The sequence below is a fragment of the Musa acuminata genome, chromosome BXJ2-1 (assembly GCF_036884655.1).
Source record: "Musa acuminata AAA Group cultivar baxijiao chromosome BXJ2-1, Cavendish_Baxijiao_AAA, whole genome shotgun sequence".
Classification (NCBI taxonomy): domain Eukaryota; kingdom Viridiplantae; phylum Streptophyta; class Magnoliopsida; order Zingiberales; family Musaceae; genus Musa; species Musa acuminata.
Window position 1 is genome coordinate 36,551,777 of NC_088338.1, and position 17,657 is coordinate 36,569,433.

The 17,657-nt window shown below is 39.9% G+C and overlaps 1 protein-coding gene across 1 annotated transcript; it reads left to right on the top strand.

The window, feature by feature from the left end:
- Nucleotides 1-5,522: 5,522 nt before the first annotated feature.
- On the top strand, nucleotides 5,523-7,249 carry LOC135598182 (AP2/ERF and B3 domain-containing transcription repressor RAV2-like). Its single transcript, XM_065091720.1, has one exon. The coding sequence runs from the start codon at nucleotides 6,043-6,045 to the stop codon at nucleotides 7,114-7,116; it is 1,074 nt and encodes a 357-aa protein (XP_064947792.1). The 5' UTR covers nucleotides 5,523-6,042; the 3' UTR covers nucleotides 7,117-7,249.
- The last annotated feature ends 10,408 nt before the right edge of the window (nucleotides 7,250-17,657 follow it).

Genomic DNA, 17,657 nt, shown 5'->3' on the forward strand with positions numbered 1-17,657 from the left:
AACCTACAAACGTGAAATTACTGCGTAGGTTCCTTAGACTAATGGGCTACTATCGAAAATTTGTTAAGGACTATAGGAAGAACAATGCACCCCTCACTTCTCTACTGAAAAAATATGCCTTCCAATAATTGGACAAAACCTCTGCTGCCTTCGACAAACTTAAGGCAGCCATGACGACAACGCTGGTGCTAGTACTACTAGATTTCAGCCGACCCTTCATCATTGAGGCCGACATATCTGGAGCCAAAATTGGAGCCATTCTTATGTAAGATGGTCGACCACTTGCATACACTAGCAAGGCGTTGTCTCCCTCCCATCAAAAAATGTCAATATATGATAAGAAGATACTCGCCATTGTGCACACAATAACGAGGTGGAGACCCTACCTGATCGGCCGATAATTTCAAATTAAAACTGACCATAGAAGCCTCAAGTACTTTTTAGAGTAGAAGATATCATCCCCTAAGTAGAAAAAATGGGTAACCAAACTTTTAGGATTTGATTATGAAATTATTTACAAAAAGGGGAAAGAAAACGTTGTTGTAAATGTACTCTCATGGCTACTTAAGTAAGCTAAATTTTTAGCCATCTTGCTTCCTACCACTGGCTTCCTTAAGGACATTAGGGAGGAATGAAAGAAGGATCAAGAGGTCAGCAACATCATAAAAAAATTGGAGGATCCAAGCGCAATAGCCCACTACACTTAGGATTCGAGGGATCTATGCTGCAAAGGTCGTATTGTGCTTATACCTGACTCCTCTTGCATCAAAATCATCCTACATGAAATACAGTCTATACCTTTAGCAGGGCACTCTGGATTTTTAAGTACCTATAAAAGAGTAAAGCAAAATTTTATTGGAGAGGGATAAAAAAAGTTATTTCTGAATATGTGGCACAATGTGATGTATGTCAACAGCAAAAGGGTGAAACAATGGCGAGTCCAGGGAAGCTACAACCACTACCCATACTGGACTCAGTGTGGACTAACGTCTCCATGGACTTCATCGAAGGGCTCTTACCTTCCAAATGTAAAAGCACAATCCTCGTGGTGGTTGATCGACTTATGAAATATGCTCATTTTTATGTTGTGTGAAATCTCTACACCGCTGCTAGTATTACTTAGATTTTTATAGAAAATATTATTAAATTATATGGGATGCCAAGGTCTATTGTAAGTGACCATGACAGGATCTTCACTAGTAAATTTTGGACCGAGTTATTTCAGTTACAAGGCACTAAACTCAAGATGAGCACGACATATCATCCATAAACTGATGGCCAAACATAGGTGATAAACAGATGTTTAGAGACATACCTTCGGTGTTTCGCCAGTGACTGGCCAAAAGAGTGGCCGAAATGGCTTCTCTAGGCTGAATGGTGGTATAATACTACATATCATTCATCTACAAAATGTGCCCCAAATGAAGCATTATATGGTCGGTCGGCTCCTATGATTCCAAAGTATATAATTGGCTCAGACAAGGTAGATCAGGTCGACCAAGATTTAATTGATAGAGACAAACTCCTACAACTGCTAAAGGATAATCTCTCTACCGCTCAAGCAAGAATGAAGCAGCAAGCCAACACACGACAAAGCGAAAGAGTCCAGTAGAAGATTGGGTTTATCTTTGCCTACAGCCATACAAGTAACTCTCCATCAACACATGAGCCTCCATGAAGCTATCCCCACGTTTTTATGGGCCCTATCAGATCACAGAGCATATTAGAGCTATGGCGTACAAACTTAAATTACTTAAGGATGCCAAAATTTACCTTGTCTTTCACATGTTATGCTTGAAGCCCAAGTTGGGAGAACATGAGTCACCCCAGATCTAACTACCCAATACCACTGATGATGAAGATATTCATGCCTGAAGCCCAAGTTGGGAGAATATAAGTCACCCCAGATCTAACTACCCAATACCACTGATGATGGAGATATTCAAGCCCAACCAAAAGCCATCCTCGACCATAGAATCGTGATGCATCACCAATATCCCTCTACTGAAGTACTAGTGCATTGGAATAATTTACCATTCAAAGACGCCATATGAAAATCATATGAGGAGCTGAAGACCCGGTTCCCTGAGTTCATGGAATATCAACCTAGAGAACAAGGCTGATTTGGAGAGGGCAGGCTTGATAGGACCCTAGCAAGGTTGGGTCTTACTCAACTAAGAAGCAGCTAATAAAAAACCTGTGAGATTGTAATAAACCCCACCTAGCCGCCTCTATCCTATAAAGAAGAGTAGCTACGGTTTATATTTGAGCCTTTAGGCTTCCTAGTCGTCGTCCCACTCTTTTACTGGGCCAGTCGACTAGGGTTGAGGGCAAAAGGGGTAACTCACTTAGGAAGCAGCCTCTAAGGCTAGGGTTTGGAGCCCTATATAAGCATGTAGCCTTTATCTCTTTGAGAAGAAGATCTATCTACAATTGTAGCCATATGGCCAACTTCTAGGAGGGTGAAACTCCTATAGCATTCCAAGGTTTGATCTCCCTCAAAGATCAATCTACATAGAATTCCTTTGAGACTCTATCACATATAAATACCCCCTCTCATGCTTCCTTGTAAGAGTATGAGAAGTTTATGATTTTAAAGTGTTGTAAACTCTTGAAAAGTGTCGAAAAGTCAGGGATTTAAATTTTTGGCTCTATTTCTAAAGTCATTTTGGGCCTATAAATATCTCTCTAATGCTTGCTTGCAAGAGTATAAAAAGCTTGTGGATTTAAAGTGTTATAAACTCTTGAAAAGTGTTGAGTCTCTTTCTCCTTGAGTCTAAAAGGTATTCTAAGGGAGTTAAGAGTTCTTTTGTAAAAGAGGGGTGTAAGGGTTCTCTCCTAAATCTATGAAAATGAGAAAGAGTTATAATAAGGATAGTTGATCTTTGTCAATTGAAAGATATTCGGTAGTGAAAGCCGATGGTTTTAAAGGAAGAGGAATCGGGAGTGGACATAGGTCTGGATGATCGAAGCATTATAAATCAGTTTATATTTCTTCTTTTGCCTTGATTTACTATTATACTAAATTCGGCATCAAAGGGATTAAGTCAAGAAATCTCTTTCGATCTCAATCTTTGTATAGGTGATGTCTCGGGAGTTTGATATTTTGAAGGCACCTCAGATAATTCTATATGCACAAGTCTATATCATATTAAATTGATTAAGACATTAAAGATATATTTATTATAATTATTACTTATTATATAAGAAAAAAAAAAGATTCCAAACAAAAGACAAAATAATTGGCACCAGAATCCTGCCTGCCTTTGTCATGCAACTATTGTAGGCATATAGAAACCGGAAGTGGGGTGAGAAGAGGGAAGGAGAACCACATTATCTTGCACAGGACCCTGTCTGCAAGTGTCTGCAGAGTGGTCCTCGATACTTCTACCCGACTTGAATCGGCCAATGGCCCAGGTTTTAAAACCAGCACAGGGTGAAGAGGACACATAGTACTGGCCAAACCTGTGATTTGTTCTGGTCTTGGAGCGAGTTTGCAGCCATCATTACCTGGCCTTGAATGACCTGCTGTTGCCATGGTAGAGAAGGAAGAGAACTGTGTGTGAGAGAGACAGAGACCTTGCAGCCATTTAAGGGAAAGGGAGGGGACGAAATGAGTGTTAACCTTGAGAATAAGTGTAGTTCAAGGCTCAGTGCATCTGAGCAGCACAGTGCCTGAAACATAAGCAGCTTGAGGACCACTTCATATGCTAGTGGAGATCAGAGTACTCACTGTTCCTCGAAACATTGCCTAGTACCCATTATTCATCGTCCTCGTTCTACATGGTAGTATTGTTTTGCTCTCTTTTGCTTTCATGGTGTGCTTTTTTCTCCTCTCCCGTGTGGTCCATAAGGCAGCGGCTGACACAAAATGCTGGGACTCCCTCGCATGCCAAAAGACAATTGGCACATGTAGAAGTTGCAGGACTCTGCTAACAAAGGGAAAAACGTCCCAGAAAGAGCTCTAAAGGTCCAGAAGACCTTTTTATATAGACCAGAAGATCCGATGAGGTCATGGAGAACTCAAAGATGGAGCGGTTGAAGATTTGAATCAAAAAGGGTTTGTTGATGAACTTTACAGTATAAATTAGTTCTGAGATAAGGAATAGCCAAGCTGGGTATGTAGATATATGTCAACTAAACTAATCCCTTTTGCATCATGATTCTAAAAGAAGCATCACGTTAACCTTTTCATTTTAATTAAATAGTCTCCATCAGACTCTTGGATTCTCACTTGAGTTTTGTGAGCTCCAAATCACTTCAACGCAGTTATATCTGTGCATGTTTAAACCGACACAAAATCACGATATCACAAGAACAACATTTTATCTCAAATTAATCCACCTGCAGTGGCGATGAAAATTTATAGGATTTTCTAACTGATTTTAGAAACTATATTTTGATGTTTAAATCTATTAAAATAATTAAGATTAACATACATGTGATTGGACACCGATCAATCCAAGAGTTTGGGCTTGTTAAGTTATTGATTCCTTGGTCCTACATCAATCTTCATCTCTCGTACATCAATTTTATCTTGACCAAATCAATAGCTGGTTGGCACCTCTTTTGACATCATTTACTCGTTTCTTACACTTTGGTGTTGCTTCGGTAACATGTTCGGTATAAGAAGCTGTCAAGCACTTCATTCGAGATTGACTGGTACTATTGATACGTAATTGTTGTTTATGATTATTTTGAAATTGAAAGAAAAATATAAGCTACTCTATGCAAATAAGTCAATGGAGCGCACGACAATTTGTGTATCAACGTGATCTTGTTCACGCTACATGCAATAAAAATAACTGATTGTAACGAATGGCCAAGAATCTATTGGTGTTTTATGTACCTTTTAGACAAGCATTTTGAGAGGTATGACATGATCAAACTCCATACATGTGTATGGATCGACAAGTAATTTGTTAAGTCCAAGCAGCCTGCATTTGACCAATAGATGTTTTATCATTAGTGATAGAAGATAAGATTTTCCAACTATACGAGTAAATATCTCTATTCTATTGAGGAAAATCATATATTCTGTTGTGGGAAATCCTTTCTTTTAATATGTACAAATAGGAGATGAAACATGTTAATATATTGAAGCATTTTTCATTTCTTAAATAAAGTTTCTCCACTTCTTCAATAAAGCTTCTTCATTAATTATTCTTATCTTCTATTCTTTTCCATCATGGTATCACTTTCTCTTAATCTGTATAAATAGGAGAGGAAACATGTTAATGTATTGAAGCATTTTTCATTTCTTCAATAAAGCTTCTTCAGTAATTATTCTTATCTTCTATTCTTTTCTATCAGATATGATTATTGGTAATAAAAAATATGACATATGCAATATACAATTATTATGAACAAATAATAAGATCCTCGGCAAAAAAAGAATTTTTTATTTGAAGTTAATCAATAGAATTTTGGCATGAAATCTTTGAGGTTTGCATGAAAATCTACATGGCATTACACCAGATTCTGTAGTTGGATTCTGATACAGTCATGTACAGATGTTTAGACTCATATGCCTAAACAAAAAGAAAAAGCAAAAACATACACGCATGATGGTTATTCCTTGCTCTTTATAAATTTCCAACCAGTGTGATGGAGGACGTGCACCAGAGAATGCCGGGCCATGTTGATCACCTCTACCACCACCATCACCAGCAGCAGTAAAGCTCAGGAAGAATGCCCTTAGAGGGCATGGTCTACACTCATGTGAATCCTTGCTTTCCCCATCCACTTGCATCAATGCCAGGTCTCAAACACATGTCCAACTTGCACCACCCACACACTCTTCCAAATAGGGAGGCAGCAAAGAAAGTTCCACACCCCTCCTTCCCATGAATCTTCTTCCACCATAATTTTAAGTTGACCCACACCAACGCCACACCCATTCCATGAGATCTATCATATGCTACCTATCTAATAATCGAGTGTGTGTTTCAAGCACTCTTCTATGTCTTCTTTCCCAATATCTTCCCTTTCCTCTTAAGCCTTCGTTCATATTTCTGGTATAACTTCTAGCTCAGACTAACTATGGAGACTAGCAGCTTGGAGGATGGTTGCAGCGAAGCCGAGAAGCAGTCTCCTCCGCAGTGGCCACAGCCGCCACCAGCTCCCGTGGGCTTACAGCGACTCGGTAGTGGCACAAGCGTCGTCCTCGATCTGGAGGTCGGCGTCGAGGCTGAATCACGGAAGCTGCCGTCGTCCCGGTACAAAGGCGTCGTGCCGCAGCCCAACGGCCGGTGGGGGGCGCAGATCTACGAGAAGCACCAGCGAGTCTGGTTAGGCACCTTCAACGAGGAAGACGAGGCCGCGCGGGCCTACGACGTAGCCGTACAGCGGTTCCGCGGGCGTGACGCGATCACCAACTTCAAGCCGCTCGTTGAGGTCGACGGCAACGATGCGGCGGAGGAGCTCTCGTTCTTGAACTCGCATTCCAAGGCCGAGATCGTCGACATGATCCGGAAACACACCTACCAGGACGAGCTGCACCAAAGCAGCCGATCCGCCCGCGCCGACAGGAGGCATAATCCTCCCCATGGAGCGACCGAGGAGTGGCGTAGTGGGCCGCATAGGGAGCATCTCTTCGACAAGGCCGTGACTCCCAGCGACGTCGGAAAGCTGAACAGGCTGGTGATACCGAAGCAGCACGCCGAGAAGCATTTCCCGCTGCAGCAGGCCGGCGCTGCTGCCTTCAAGGGGGTGTTGTTGAGCTTCGAGGATGCCTGCGGGAAGTTGTGGCGGTTTCGGTACTCTTACTGGAGCAGTAGCCAGAGTTACGTGCTAACCAAGGGCTGGAACCGGTTTGTGAAGGAGAAAGGGCTCAGAGCCGGAGACGTAATCACCTTCCAGCGATCGACCGCCCCCGAGAAGCTGCTCTTCATCGATCGGAAGACACGAGCTCTCGGCAGACACGCCGCTGCAGGGGTTCAGGCGCCGAGACTCCCCGTTCAGGTTGTGAGGCTCTTCGGGGTGGACATTGTTAAGATTCCGGTGGCGGTCGCCAGTGATGTGACGGAGGGTAATGGCGTTGACTGGAACGGGAAGAGGATGAGGGATATGGAGTTGATATCATCAAGGGAGCTGTTGAGGAAACAATGCATATAAGGTTTATAGTGTTGGCGTTTTTGTTTCAGACGATTGATGGATCATCTGTTCCCCAATCTCTCAATCTTTCATGTACATGTTCGAGTGTTAATAATCGTTGAGATATGGAGAGAAGTTGAATGTTTTAGTAAAACGATTGGAACATTAGCTGCAAAGGGAAACATATCTGTTGCTTCTTTAATTGTTCGACTTACGTTTCTCTCAAAGACAAGTTTATATCAATCTTACATGCTTTTGCCATGAATCAAACCATCATATCAGAGGAATTAATAGAGAAGGTTCGGCTTTGTCGATGTGCTGCGTGTTCGTTGCCGTCGGAGGTGGATGAATCAAAGGCCAAAGTCATCATGTCATGCTGAACGTAAACCTGCATTAAGTGCACGTTTGCGGCCACAACCGACCAGCAAGCAATGGTAGACTAGACACAGTGTTGGGCTCTAATATTACTGCCGTAACGCAAGCTATATTGGACTTGGAAAAGTCCAATATTACTGCCATAACATAAGCTACTTAGTGGGCATGAAGTCCATACCTCAACTTGCTCATTAAAAGATAAAGGTCAAGAAAGTAGGTGTTAGGGAATTCCAACTCAGAAAAAGACAACTCTATGTCAGCAGTTCTATCTGAATGATGAGAAAGCGTGGTCAAATATGTGTGTGTGTGATAAGGATAAGTTCAACAAACCCCATCTTGTTGAACTGCTCTCTCTCTCTCTCTCTCTCTCTCTATATATATATATATATATATATATATATATATATATATATATATATATATATATATGGGGTACATCGATGTTGATGTGAACTCTTTCCTTATAACATCCTGACAATTCTTGAGTTGGTGCATCTCCTCTCGGCTCCACTTGATATAATCTTAGGTTAGGAACAGGGGTCGATACTAAGAGAAGGGGTGAATTAGTGCAGCTGTAAAATCGTTGGTTTCGTGAAATCTTCGTATGTTGAAAATCGATCTCGAAAATTATTTAACTTTAAAACGTTTGCAAGAATGTAATGAGCAAGTGAAGTAAGTAAATTAGTATACAATATGAGAATTAAAAGCAGAACAAGAATGTAAACCGATTTATAGTGGTTCAGTCATCGTGACCTACATCCACTCCGTCGATTCTTCTTCTATCGAGGCCACCAGCATCCACTATCGATCTTCCTTTAATAGGTGTAGATCAACCTCTTTTTTACACCCCTCTTCTTCTTTTACTGGGTTTAGGAGACAACTCTTACAAGCACTCACTCTTCTCTTACAGAATTCTAAACTTAGAGTGGAGGAGGGAATTTCTAAAGTGATTGCAGCAACGTTTCTTCACTTTTAAACTCTCTATTCTTTATTTTTTAACCAGGGATGAGAGGGGTATTTATATGCTTCAAGTTGATCCAAACTTGGAGTCTAAAACATCTCATCCCGGGTTTCCCGGGCACGGGCGGTACCACTGCTTGCGTTGGGCGGTACCACCGCCAATGTCAGTCTGATACTAGGCAGTACTGTAATATCCCATTAGTCCCACATCGGAAGTGGGGAATGTGTGTGATTAGCTTATAAGGGCCTGATGAGTGTACTACGTTACCTCCCGCTTAAGCATTTTGGTCCGCCGTTGAGGACCAAAATGGAGTTATCGGCCAGTTAGCTCATCAGACCCGGGTCGTGACAGTTGGTATCAGAGCATGATTTGAGGATTTCTAAGAATTTTGATATGCTAGATGTGTAATAAATTTTGAGGTTTAGTGATTTTTATTTAGAGACTGAACAAAATTTTTTTTTTTGTTATTTTTAGGAAGCAAGGATGACAAGGTCATCTGGTTCTCCTGTTGCATCTACTTCTGATCAATTGAGTGGAATTATGAAAACTCTAGAGGCGATGACACAAGTAATGCAACAACAAGTCCGACAGGGAAGAAATGATGAAGGTGGGAATTCAAACCAGACTGGGTTGGGAATTGAACATTTTAAAAAGCTTAGTCCTCCCAGTTTTGGTGGTGAGCCTGATCCAATGGTAGCAGAACAATGGATGATGCGGATGGAGAAAATATTTGATGTTTTAAATTGCCCAGATGATAAGAAGGTTTCTCTTGCTACCTTCATGCTAGAAGGAGAGGCTGAGCACTGGTGGCGAACTATGAAGAGGATTTCTGAAGCTCGACAGGAGCCAATCACTTGGAAGGTATTTATAGAGAAGTTCAATGATAAATATTTTCCAGATTGTATCAGAGAGCAGAAAGAATTGGAATTCCTGAATCTCATCCAGGGAAATTTGACAGTAGCCAAATATGAGTCTAAATTCACCGAGCTCTCTAGATTTGCCACACATATGATTGATGATGAATATAGGAAAGCAAGAAGATTTGAAAGAGGATTAAGGCCGGCAATAAGAAGCCGGATATCAGTTTTAAAACTCCAAGTATACACTGATGTAGTAGAAAGAGCTTTCATACTTGAAAAAGACTTGGAGGAGATCCAAGAAATCAGGGACAAGAATAACAAGGATAAGTTTGTTGGTAAAAGTAAGAGAGGAAATGAAGCAGAAAGAAGTAACAAGAAGGTAAAGGTACCTAGATTTGAGGAAGGAACTTCATCGCAAAGAACTCTATCGTGTACAAAATGTGGACGTAATCATGAAACAAGTGAGTGTTTTCGGGTGACTGGAGCCTGTTTTGCTTGTGGAAAGTTAGATCATAAAGTCAGAGACTGCCCACTAAACAAGAAGAAAGAGCCGCTACTCCCTAAGCCGACAGCCCATGCTAGAGTATATGCTATCACAGAACAAGATTCCAGAGCCTCTAAATCAGTGGTTGAAGGTATTCTACATGTTTCTAATAGAAATGCAAAAGTTTTGTTTGACCCTGGCTCCAACTTGTCTTTTGTTTCACAATATTTTGCTTGTTACTTGGGCATTCAACCTAAACCACTAGATTATTTGCTACACGTAACTACTGCTGTTGGGGATTCCTTGACTACAAATCTGGTTTATCCATCTTGTTTGATTTCTATTGGAGAACATGAACTCCTTGCCGATTTGATACTCCTAGAAATCCAAGGTTTTGATATTATACTTGGCATAGATTGGCTATCTTCCTATCATGCTAGTATTGATTGCTATACAAAAATAATTGCTTTCTGCATACCAGATCAGCCTATATTTTACTTTGAGGGTATTAGGCATGATTTGCCTCCTTGCTTGATATCAACACTTCAAGCTTATCGTCTTATGCAGAAGGGTTGTTTTTGTTACATTGTGTGTGTAAAGGAGCATTCAAATCAAGAAACTCACCTAAATGAAATTACAGTGGTCAAAGAGTTCCCTGATGTATTTCCAGATGAATTGCCTGGTTTACCTCCAGATAGAGAGGGAGAATTTGCTATTAATTTGGTCCCTGGGACAGCCCCAATATCTAAGCCACCCTACAGAATGGCACCACTCAAGCTCGAGGAATTGAAGAAGCAAATACAAGAATTGTTAGATAAGGGTTTCATTCGACCCAGCGTCTCACCGTGGGGTGCTCCAGTGCTATTAGTTAAGAAGAAGGATGGGACGTTGAGGCTTTGTATTGATTATAGACAGTTGAATCAAGTGACCATAAAAAACAAGTATCCCCTACCCAGGATTGATGACTTGTTTGATCAATTGCAGGGTGCACAAGTATTCTCCAAGATTGATCTAAGATCAGGTTACTATCAGTTGAAGGTCAAGAAGGAGGATATTCCAAAAACAGCCTTTAGGACTCGATATGGTCACTACGAATTTTTAGTTATGCCTTTTGGCTTGACTAATGCTCCTGCAGCTTTTATGGAACTGATGAATAGAATATTTCAGCCACTCTTAGATGATTGTGTAATTGTATTCATTGATGACATATTAGTATATTCAAGAAGTAATCAAGAGCATGATAAACACTTGAGAGATGTATTATCTATACTAAGAGAAAAGAAGCTGTATGCAAAGTTCAGCAAATGTGAATTTTGGTTGAAGGAAATTGCTTTCTTAGGCCACGTGATTTCAGGAAGGGGCATATCTGTTGATCCAAAGAAGGTGGAAGCAGTAGTTAATTGGGAAGTGCCAACAAATGTAACAGAAATTAGAAGTTTCTTGGGCATGGCAGGTTATTACAGGAGATTTGTGGAGGGATTTTCTCAAATTGCTCATCCCCTTACCAAACTGACTCAAAAGAATGCGAAATTTGAATGGAGTGGTGATTGTGAGCAAAGTTTCCAAGAATTAAAAAGAAGATTAACTAGTGCCCCTATTCTCACTATTCCAAGTGGTAATGAAGGATTTGTAGTTTATACTGATGCTTCAAGAAAAGGCCTTGGAAGTGTTTTGATGCAAGAAGGGAAAGTAATTGCTTATGCTTCAAGGCAGCTAAAGAATTATGAATTGAATTATCCGACTCATGATTTGGAATTGGCAGCAATCATCTTTGCTCTAAAGATTTGGAGACATTACTTGTATGGGCGGACATTTGATATCTTCACTGATCACAAGAGTTTAAAGTATATTTTTACATAGAAGGAGTTAAATATGAGGCAGCGAAGATGGATAGAACTTCTGAAGGATTATGATTGTACCATCCGTTATCACCCAGGTAAAGCAAATGTTGTAGCTGATGCACTTAGTAGAAAATCTACAAGTTTTATGGCTAGTCTAGTTGTGAAGCAATGGAAGCTATTAGAAAGAAATTATGATTCAAATGTAATAAGGAAAGGGCAAGACTCAATAATGTTGATGGCCTCTATCCAGGTGCAAACTGATCTCATTCAACAAATTAAAGAAGGACAACTACGAGATCCACATTTAATATACTTGAGGAATGAAGTTGAAAAGGGATTGAAGTTGAATTTTCAAATTTCAGATGATGGCCTATTGAGATTTGGGGATAGAATATGTGTTCCAAATGACTCAGATATCAAGAACCAAATTTTGAACGAAGGCCACAATTCAAAGTACACTATGCATCCTGGTAGCACAAAAATGTACAGAGATCTCCAAAGTCATTATTGGTGGAAAGGCATGAAGAAGGAGATTGCAATATATGTTTCAAGGTGTTTGACTTGTCAGCAAATCAAAGCAGAACACCAGAGACCTGGAGGTTTGTTACAGCCCTTAGATATTCCTGAATGGAAATGGGAATGCATTACTATGGACTTTGTTTCAGGACTACCCAGAACCTCTAGAAAGCACGATGCTATTTGGGTCATTGTTGATAGGTTAACCAAATATGCACATTTCTTACCAATCAATATGACTTATTCTCTTGATAAGCTTGCAGATTTGTATGTTGATGAAATAGTAAGACTTCATGGTGTCCCGAAGGAGATTATCTCAGATAGAGACTCCAGATTTCTTTCTAGATTGTGGAGGAGATTACAAGATTCTATGGGCACCAAAGTAAAGTTTAGCACTGCCTATCACCCTCAGACCGATGGTCAATCTGAAAGAACAATTCAAGTACTTGAGGATTTGCTTAGAGCCTATGTTATGGATTGGAGAGGTGAATGGGATAAAGATATTTCTCTTATTGAGTTCACTTACAATAATAGTTACCATTCGAGCATTCAGATGGCTCCTTATGAGGCATTGTATGGGCGAAAATGCAGAACACCTATATGTTGGGAAGAAGTTGGTGATAGGAAGTTGTTAGCACCAGATAAAGTACAAGAGACTACTGAAAAGATTCAGGTTATCATAAAAAGGCTAAAGGCTGCTCAGAGTCGGCAAAAGAGCCATGCTGATAACAGAAGACGAGATATCGAGTTCCAAGTAGGGGATTTTGTATTCCTAAAGGTCTCCCCTTCCAAAGGCGTTGCAAGATTTGGAAAGAAAGGAAAGTTAAACCCAAGGTTCATTGGACCTTTTGAGATCCTTGAAAGAATTGGCTCTGTCGCTTACAAGATTGCCTTACCACCATCGATGTGTCATATTCATGATATATTTCATGTGTCAATGTTCAGAAAGTATATACCTGATCCCTCTCATGTCATTGAGTATGAGCCGATTGTGATTGAGAAAGACTTATTTTACAAGGAAGAGCCCATTCGGATTATTGATAAAAAAGAGAAGATCTTAAGAAATAGAATCATTACTCTGGTTAAAGTAATTTGGAAGCATCATTCTACAAATGAAACGACCTGGGAGCTAGAGGAAGAAATGAAGAAAGCTTATCCTCATCTTTTCACTGAATGAGGTATGATAAATTTAGAGGACTAAATTTTCTTTTAAGGAGGGGAGAGTGTAATATCCCCCATTTTTAAAAATTTAATAAATGCTTATTTGTAAATATGAGGATTATTTAATATATTTTTTTATATTAAATAATATTATAATAGAAGTTTAATATGATTTATGAAAGTTTCAGATTTAAGTTATAAAAAAAAAAAAAAAAATTAGTGGACATGTGTCACTAGCTAGCCTAATGGTGCCACCTAAGTTTGCTCTAAGGATGACACCTAGCACTTTTCATGCATGCTTGCCACCTTGAAACATTGCAACTCTTGTGTTAACAAAAAGTAAATAAGTAAGAGATTAAAGGAGAAACTAAATGTAACCTTCAGATGCTGCATCCAACGTGAGTTTAAGAAGAGAAGAGAAGGGAAGAAGAAGAAGAAGAGGAATTGAAGAAGAAGATTTGATTGAGGTTTTGCATCAACTCCCCCTATTTGGGAATCAAATTTGTTTAAGGCAAGTGTTCTAACCTCTTCCTACAGAATTCCTAATCTTTGTTTTCCTTTTAATTCTTCATAATGCAAAAGATTTCAGCTTAGTACCAAACCGTTCTTTCCTTTTGATACAAATCCATGAATCTGAAATTTTTCGGTAATCTGACCTCTATTCAATGTTTCGGTCATAACATTTTGTAATAAACTCTGATTTAGACAAAACCTATTCCATTTGAAAGTAGACTCAAATATCTTTATTTTGACACTAAGATTGAATGATTCGGAGTTTAAATGCCTACTATGACTTCTGTTTCAATTAACCCTATAGATTCTACAAAATAGGGACTGAAATTTCTGACCTTCTGTTACTAAATTGCTCATAACTCTCTAGAGAAAATTCTGAACTAAGCAAAACTTAGTTCTTTGGAAACTAGATTCGTGTATCTTTCTTTTGACACCTAGTTGGAAATTTTGAAGTATGTTTGCCTTCTGAAACTTCTGTTTAAATCGATTCTATCAAGTCTGCAAAACAGGGATGATCATTTCTGACCTTCCTTTACTCTATTTGGTGTAACTTCCTGTTAAGAAATCAAAAAATTATATATCTGAGTTCATCGGAAAATAGATTGATACAGATTTCCAATGACACCTATTTTTAGTGATTTAGAGCATATTTGGTCACTCAAACAATTCAGAAACTATACCATTCAAATCCTGTCATAATTGAAAACTTTGTTGGGATTTGCCTATTCAATTTTCATCCTATTGGAAAATTGATTTCTGCTAAATTCTTCTTCAATTGAGCTTTATATTAGTCCTTTGAAGTTCTTGTATTGTTCATCCTGAAATTATTGTATAACTGAAATTTATTCTGTAATGCTTTGTTTGCATTTCCTTGTTTGATAAGGCACATGCATATCTTCGTTGTTCCGCATGTGTTTCTGATATGTGTCAATGTTATTGTTCATACTACCCTTTTGTACTCTGGTGTCTTGTGGGATATTGTGAACCTTTGCCAGAAATGGTAAAGGGAGTTATGCTTAGAGCCCGCGATTGCTCTGCCGGCCCCATTGACTTCACTCAGACGTGGGTGGATGGAGCTCCCAGACGTGGGAGACTTATGCTTGGTGGTCATCCAGAAATGGATGAATCACATTATGTATGTGGTCCCACAGCGCCATCTATGCTCATTGATATGATATCCAAAGTTTTGTTTATGAGTTCATATTATGCTTTGGATAAAAATGGAATGCATGCTACATCAAGAATGACATACAAGCTTGTGTTTATTATTCGGTTCACTTGTTATACTTTGAAGTGTTTCGTTTGTCATTATTATGCCCCCAAACACTCTTATACCTTTGGATATGCACCTAAATACTTCATGTGCCATTTGATACATGCCTAAATGCTTCCTTTGCCAATGAAATGCTCTAATTTCCTTTCTCCTATTGTTATGTCTAATGCCTGTTTTTGAACGAGGTAAACCTTTGTGATTTTATATCAAAAGAGATGACTTCAAATGAACACTTGTATTTCTACTTTTGTATCTTGATACTAAGCTTGCTTGAACTTCTCCTATCGCCATGGATATGTTAGACGCTTGCTGAGCTCTTTATGCTCACCCCGTTGCTATATAAATTTTTCAGGGTAGCTTGTCACGCACTGAAAAGCTAGAATTGGGTTAAAGCAGTGAAAGGCTAGAAGATTTTTAAGCTAATCTTTGTTGGATGATGGTTTTTGTTGTATAGTAAACTTTACTTCTGATGTAATGTTAAGGATCTGTTGATACTTATGTGTTGTAAAATGTCAAAGGACCGCTCATGTGTATGGAATGATAAGTTTAAGATGTGTAAGGATAAGAACTCATGGTAAATAATTATCTTTTTGTGATTGTATATACTTCTATGATTATGGATTTGTGTTGTGGTTGATGTTTAGTTGACTTGTCTTTGGATTTTGTGAATCTCTAAGTGAAGTGGATTATGATTTATGTAATGTACATGTTTATGAATTGTGAATATTGATTTTTGAATGATTCTTAGTATCCTCAAATTGTTAGATTGGATCCTGGATTGAATTGATGATCAATTATAATATTATTGATTTTTAGACAGGGTCACACTTCCTGTATGCGATAATTCGGGGGGGCGTGACAAGTACCACCTAAGAGGCTGTGCTGGACAGTACCACCACTTGGCACCCTGCCAGGGGCGGTACAACCACCCAAGCTAGTGGTACCACCGCTTGACATAGTCTCGAAGACTATGCCACAACGGTGAGACTTCTTAAGGCACTGTTTGGGCCTCTCATTGGGCCCAACATAGTCCTTACATGGGCCTAGCTGGCCCCTAATTGGGTTGGCCCAAATCCAAACCCAATTACGTGCTAACTACGATTCCTAAGACATTTGCTAAGCTAAATACTTATTTCCGGCGAGCTTCCGACAATATTCCGACGGACTCCCGGCAAGCTCCTAGACTTCACGATGATCTTCTTGGCGAGTTCCGATGAGCTTCTCTAGCAAGCTCTGAGACTTCTCGGCTGGTTCTGACAGAACTTCCAACGAACATCCGGACTTCCGACGAACTCTCGAAGTCTCAACAAAATCATGTCCTTGACTTTGGGACTTCATTTTGCTTCATGCCTTGCTATCGTAATTAATCCTATACATGTAAAACACACTTTGATCTAGACAATTAATACTAAGTATTAATCATGTTGTCCGGCATGTCATTGGTCCCTCGACGCTTCATTCGATTCTTCGGCGCATCATCCTCTCTTACGGCCTATTGCCCAATCGACCAGTTGACTCCACAACTCTGATATCCTTGGCACAATATCCGCTCTTCTTGGCCCGATGCCCGAATTCATGGCCTGAAGCCTTCTGTCGATACGTCGACCGATCCACCGACTCGACGTCCAATCTTTTGACATGTTTTCCTCCGGCCCAACATGATTTTTCCTGCTTTAATTGTCTCATCCTGATCGAAGCATCCTGCGTCACTCAAAACATAGATTAAATCATAAATACTATCAATTGGTTTCATCATCAAAATATGAGATTCAACATCTTGTACATTATTCCTAGTATTCTATTTGTACCAAATCTCATAAAATATCTCAAAACAACGCTTGTTCTCTAGAATTCTTGACTTGGGGATATGGTGTGAAGGACTGGCGGGGCGTCACTTCTCTCACGAATTTTAAGCATGCAGTATTTGCTTCACATTATGGAGATCTTCTAGCAAATCAAAGCTACATTTAACTTTGCAGGTTTTATCGTTGGTAATTGATAGCATATAAGATTTTCCTAACTATATGAGTAAATCTCTCTACTCTGATAAGAGAAAATCCTCCCTCTTAATCTGTATAAATAGGGGAAGAATAATTTCAATATAAAATAGCTTCTTCAATAATTCTTCTTGTCTTCTATTCTTTCCAACATAGTATTAGAGCAAGTGAGACAAGCGAGGCTCCACAGCCATTGAAGCCTGCCATTCACCACATCCCTTTGCAGAGTAGAGAAGGGGGGAACTCTTTCTCGTCGGACTCGCTTCCCTATTGGACTCCCCTCTCCGTCCGCTGTACGGCGCGTGATGCCTTCGCTGCTACCCCAGCCACTGCCGTGACCACACCCGGCGTCACCATCAAGTGCAGCCACAACAACGAGGGCCTGTTTTGGTGTGGCTGACTACTCGCCCTTGGTAGTGGATCCCTCTTCAACCCCTACTCGCTCCTTCCCTTTTCTCCTCTATATGGCCTTCTTCTTCATCGGTGCCGCCTGCACCGACCCCAGGCTCAGGTTGTCCACCGTCGTAGTATCGTATTCATCAGGCTATGATCTGCATCAATCGTAGCCCGCTGCCTCACTG

Bases quoted from the DNA above. Each gene is read 5' to 3' on its own strand.
- LOC135598182 (XM_065091720.1), top strand. From the start codon at position 6,043: ATGGAGACTAGCAGCTTGGAGGATGGTTGCAGCGAAGCCGAGAAGCAG.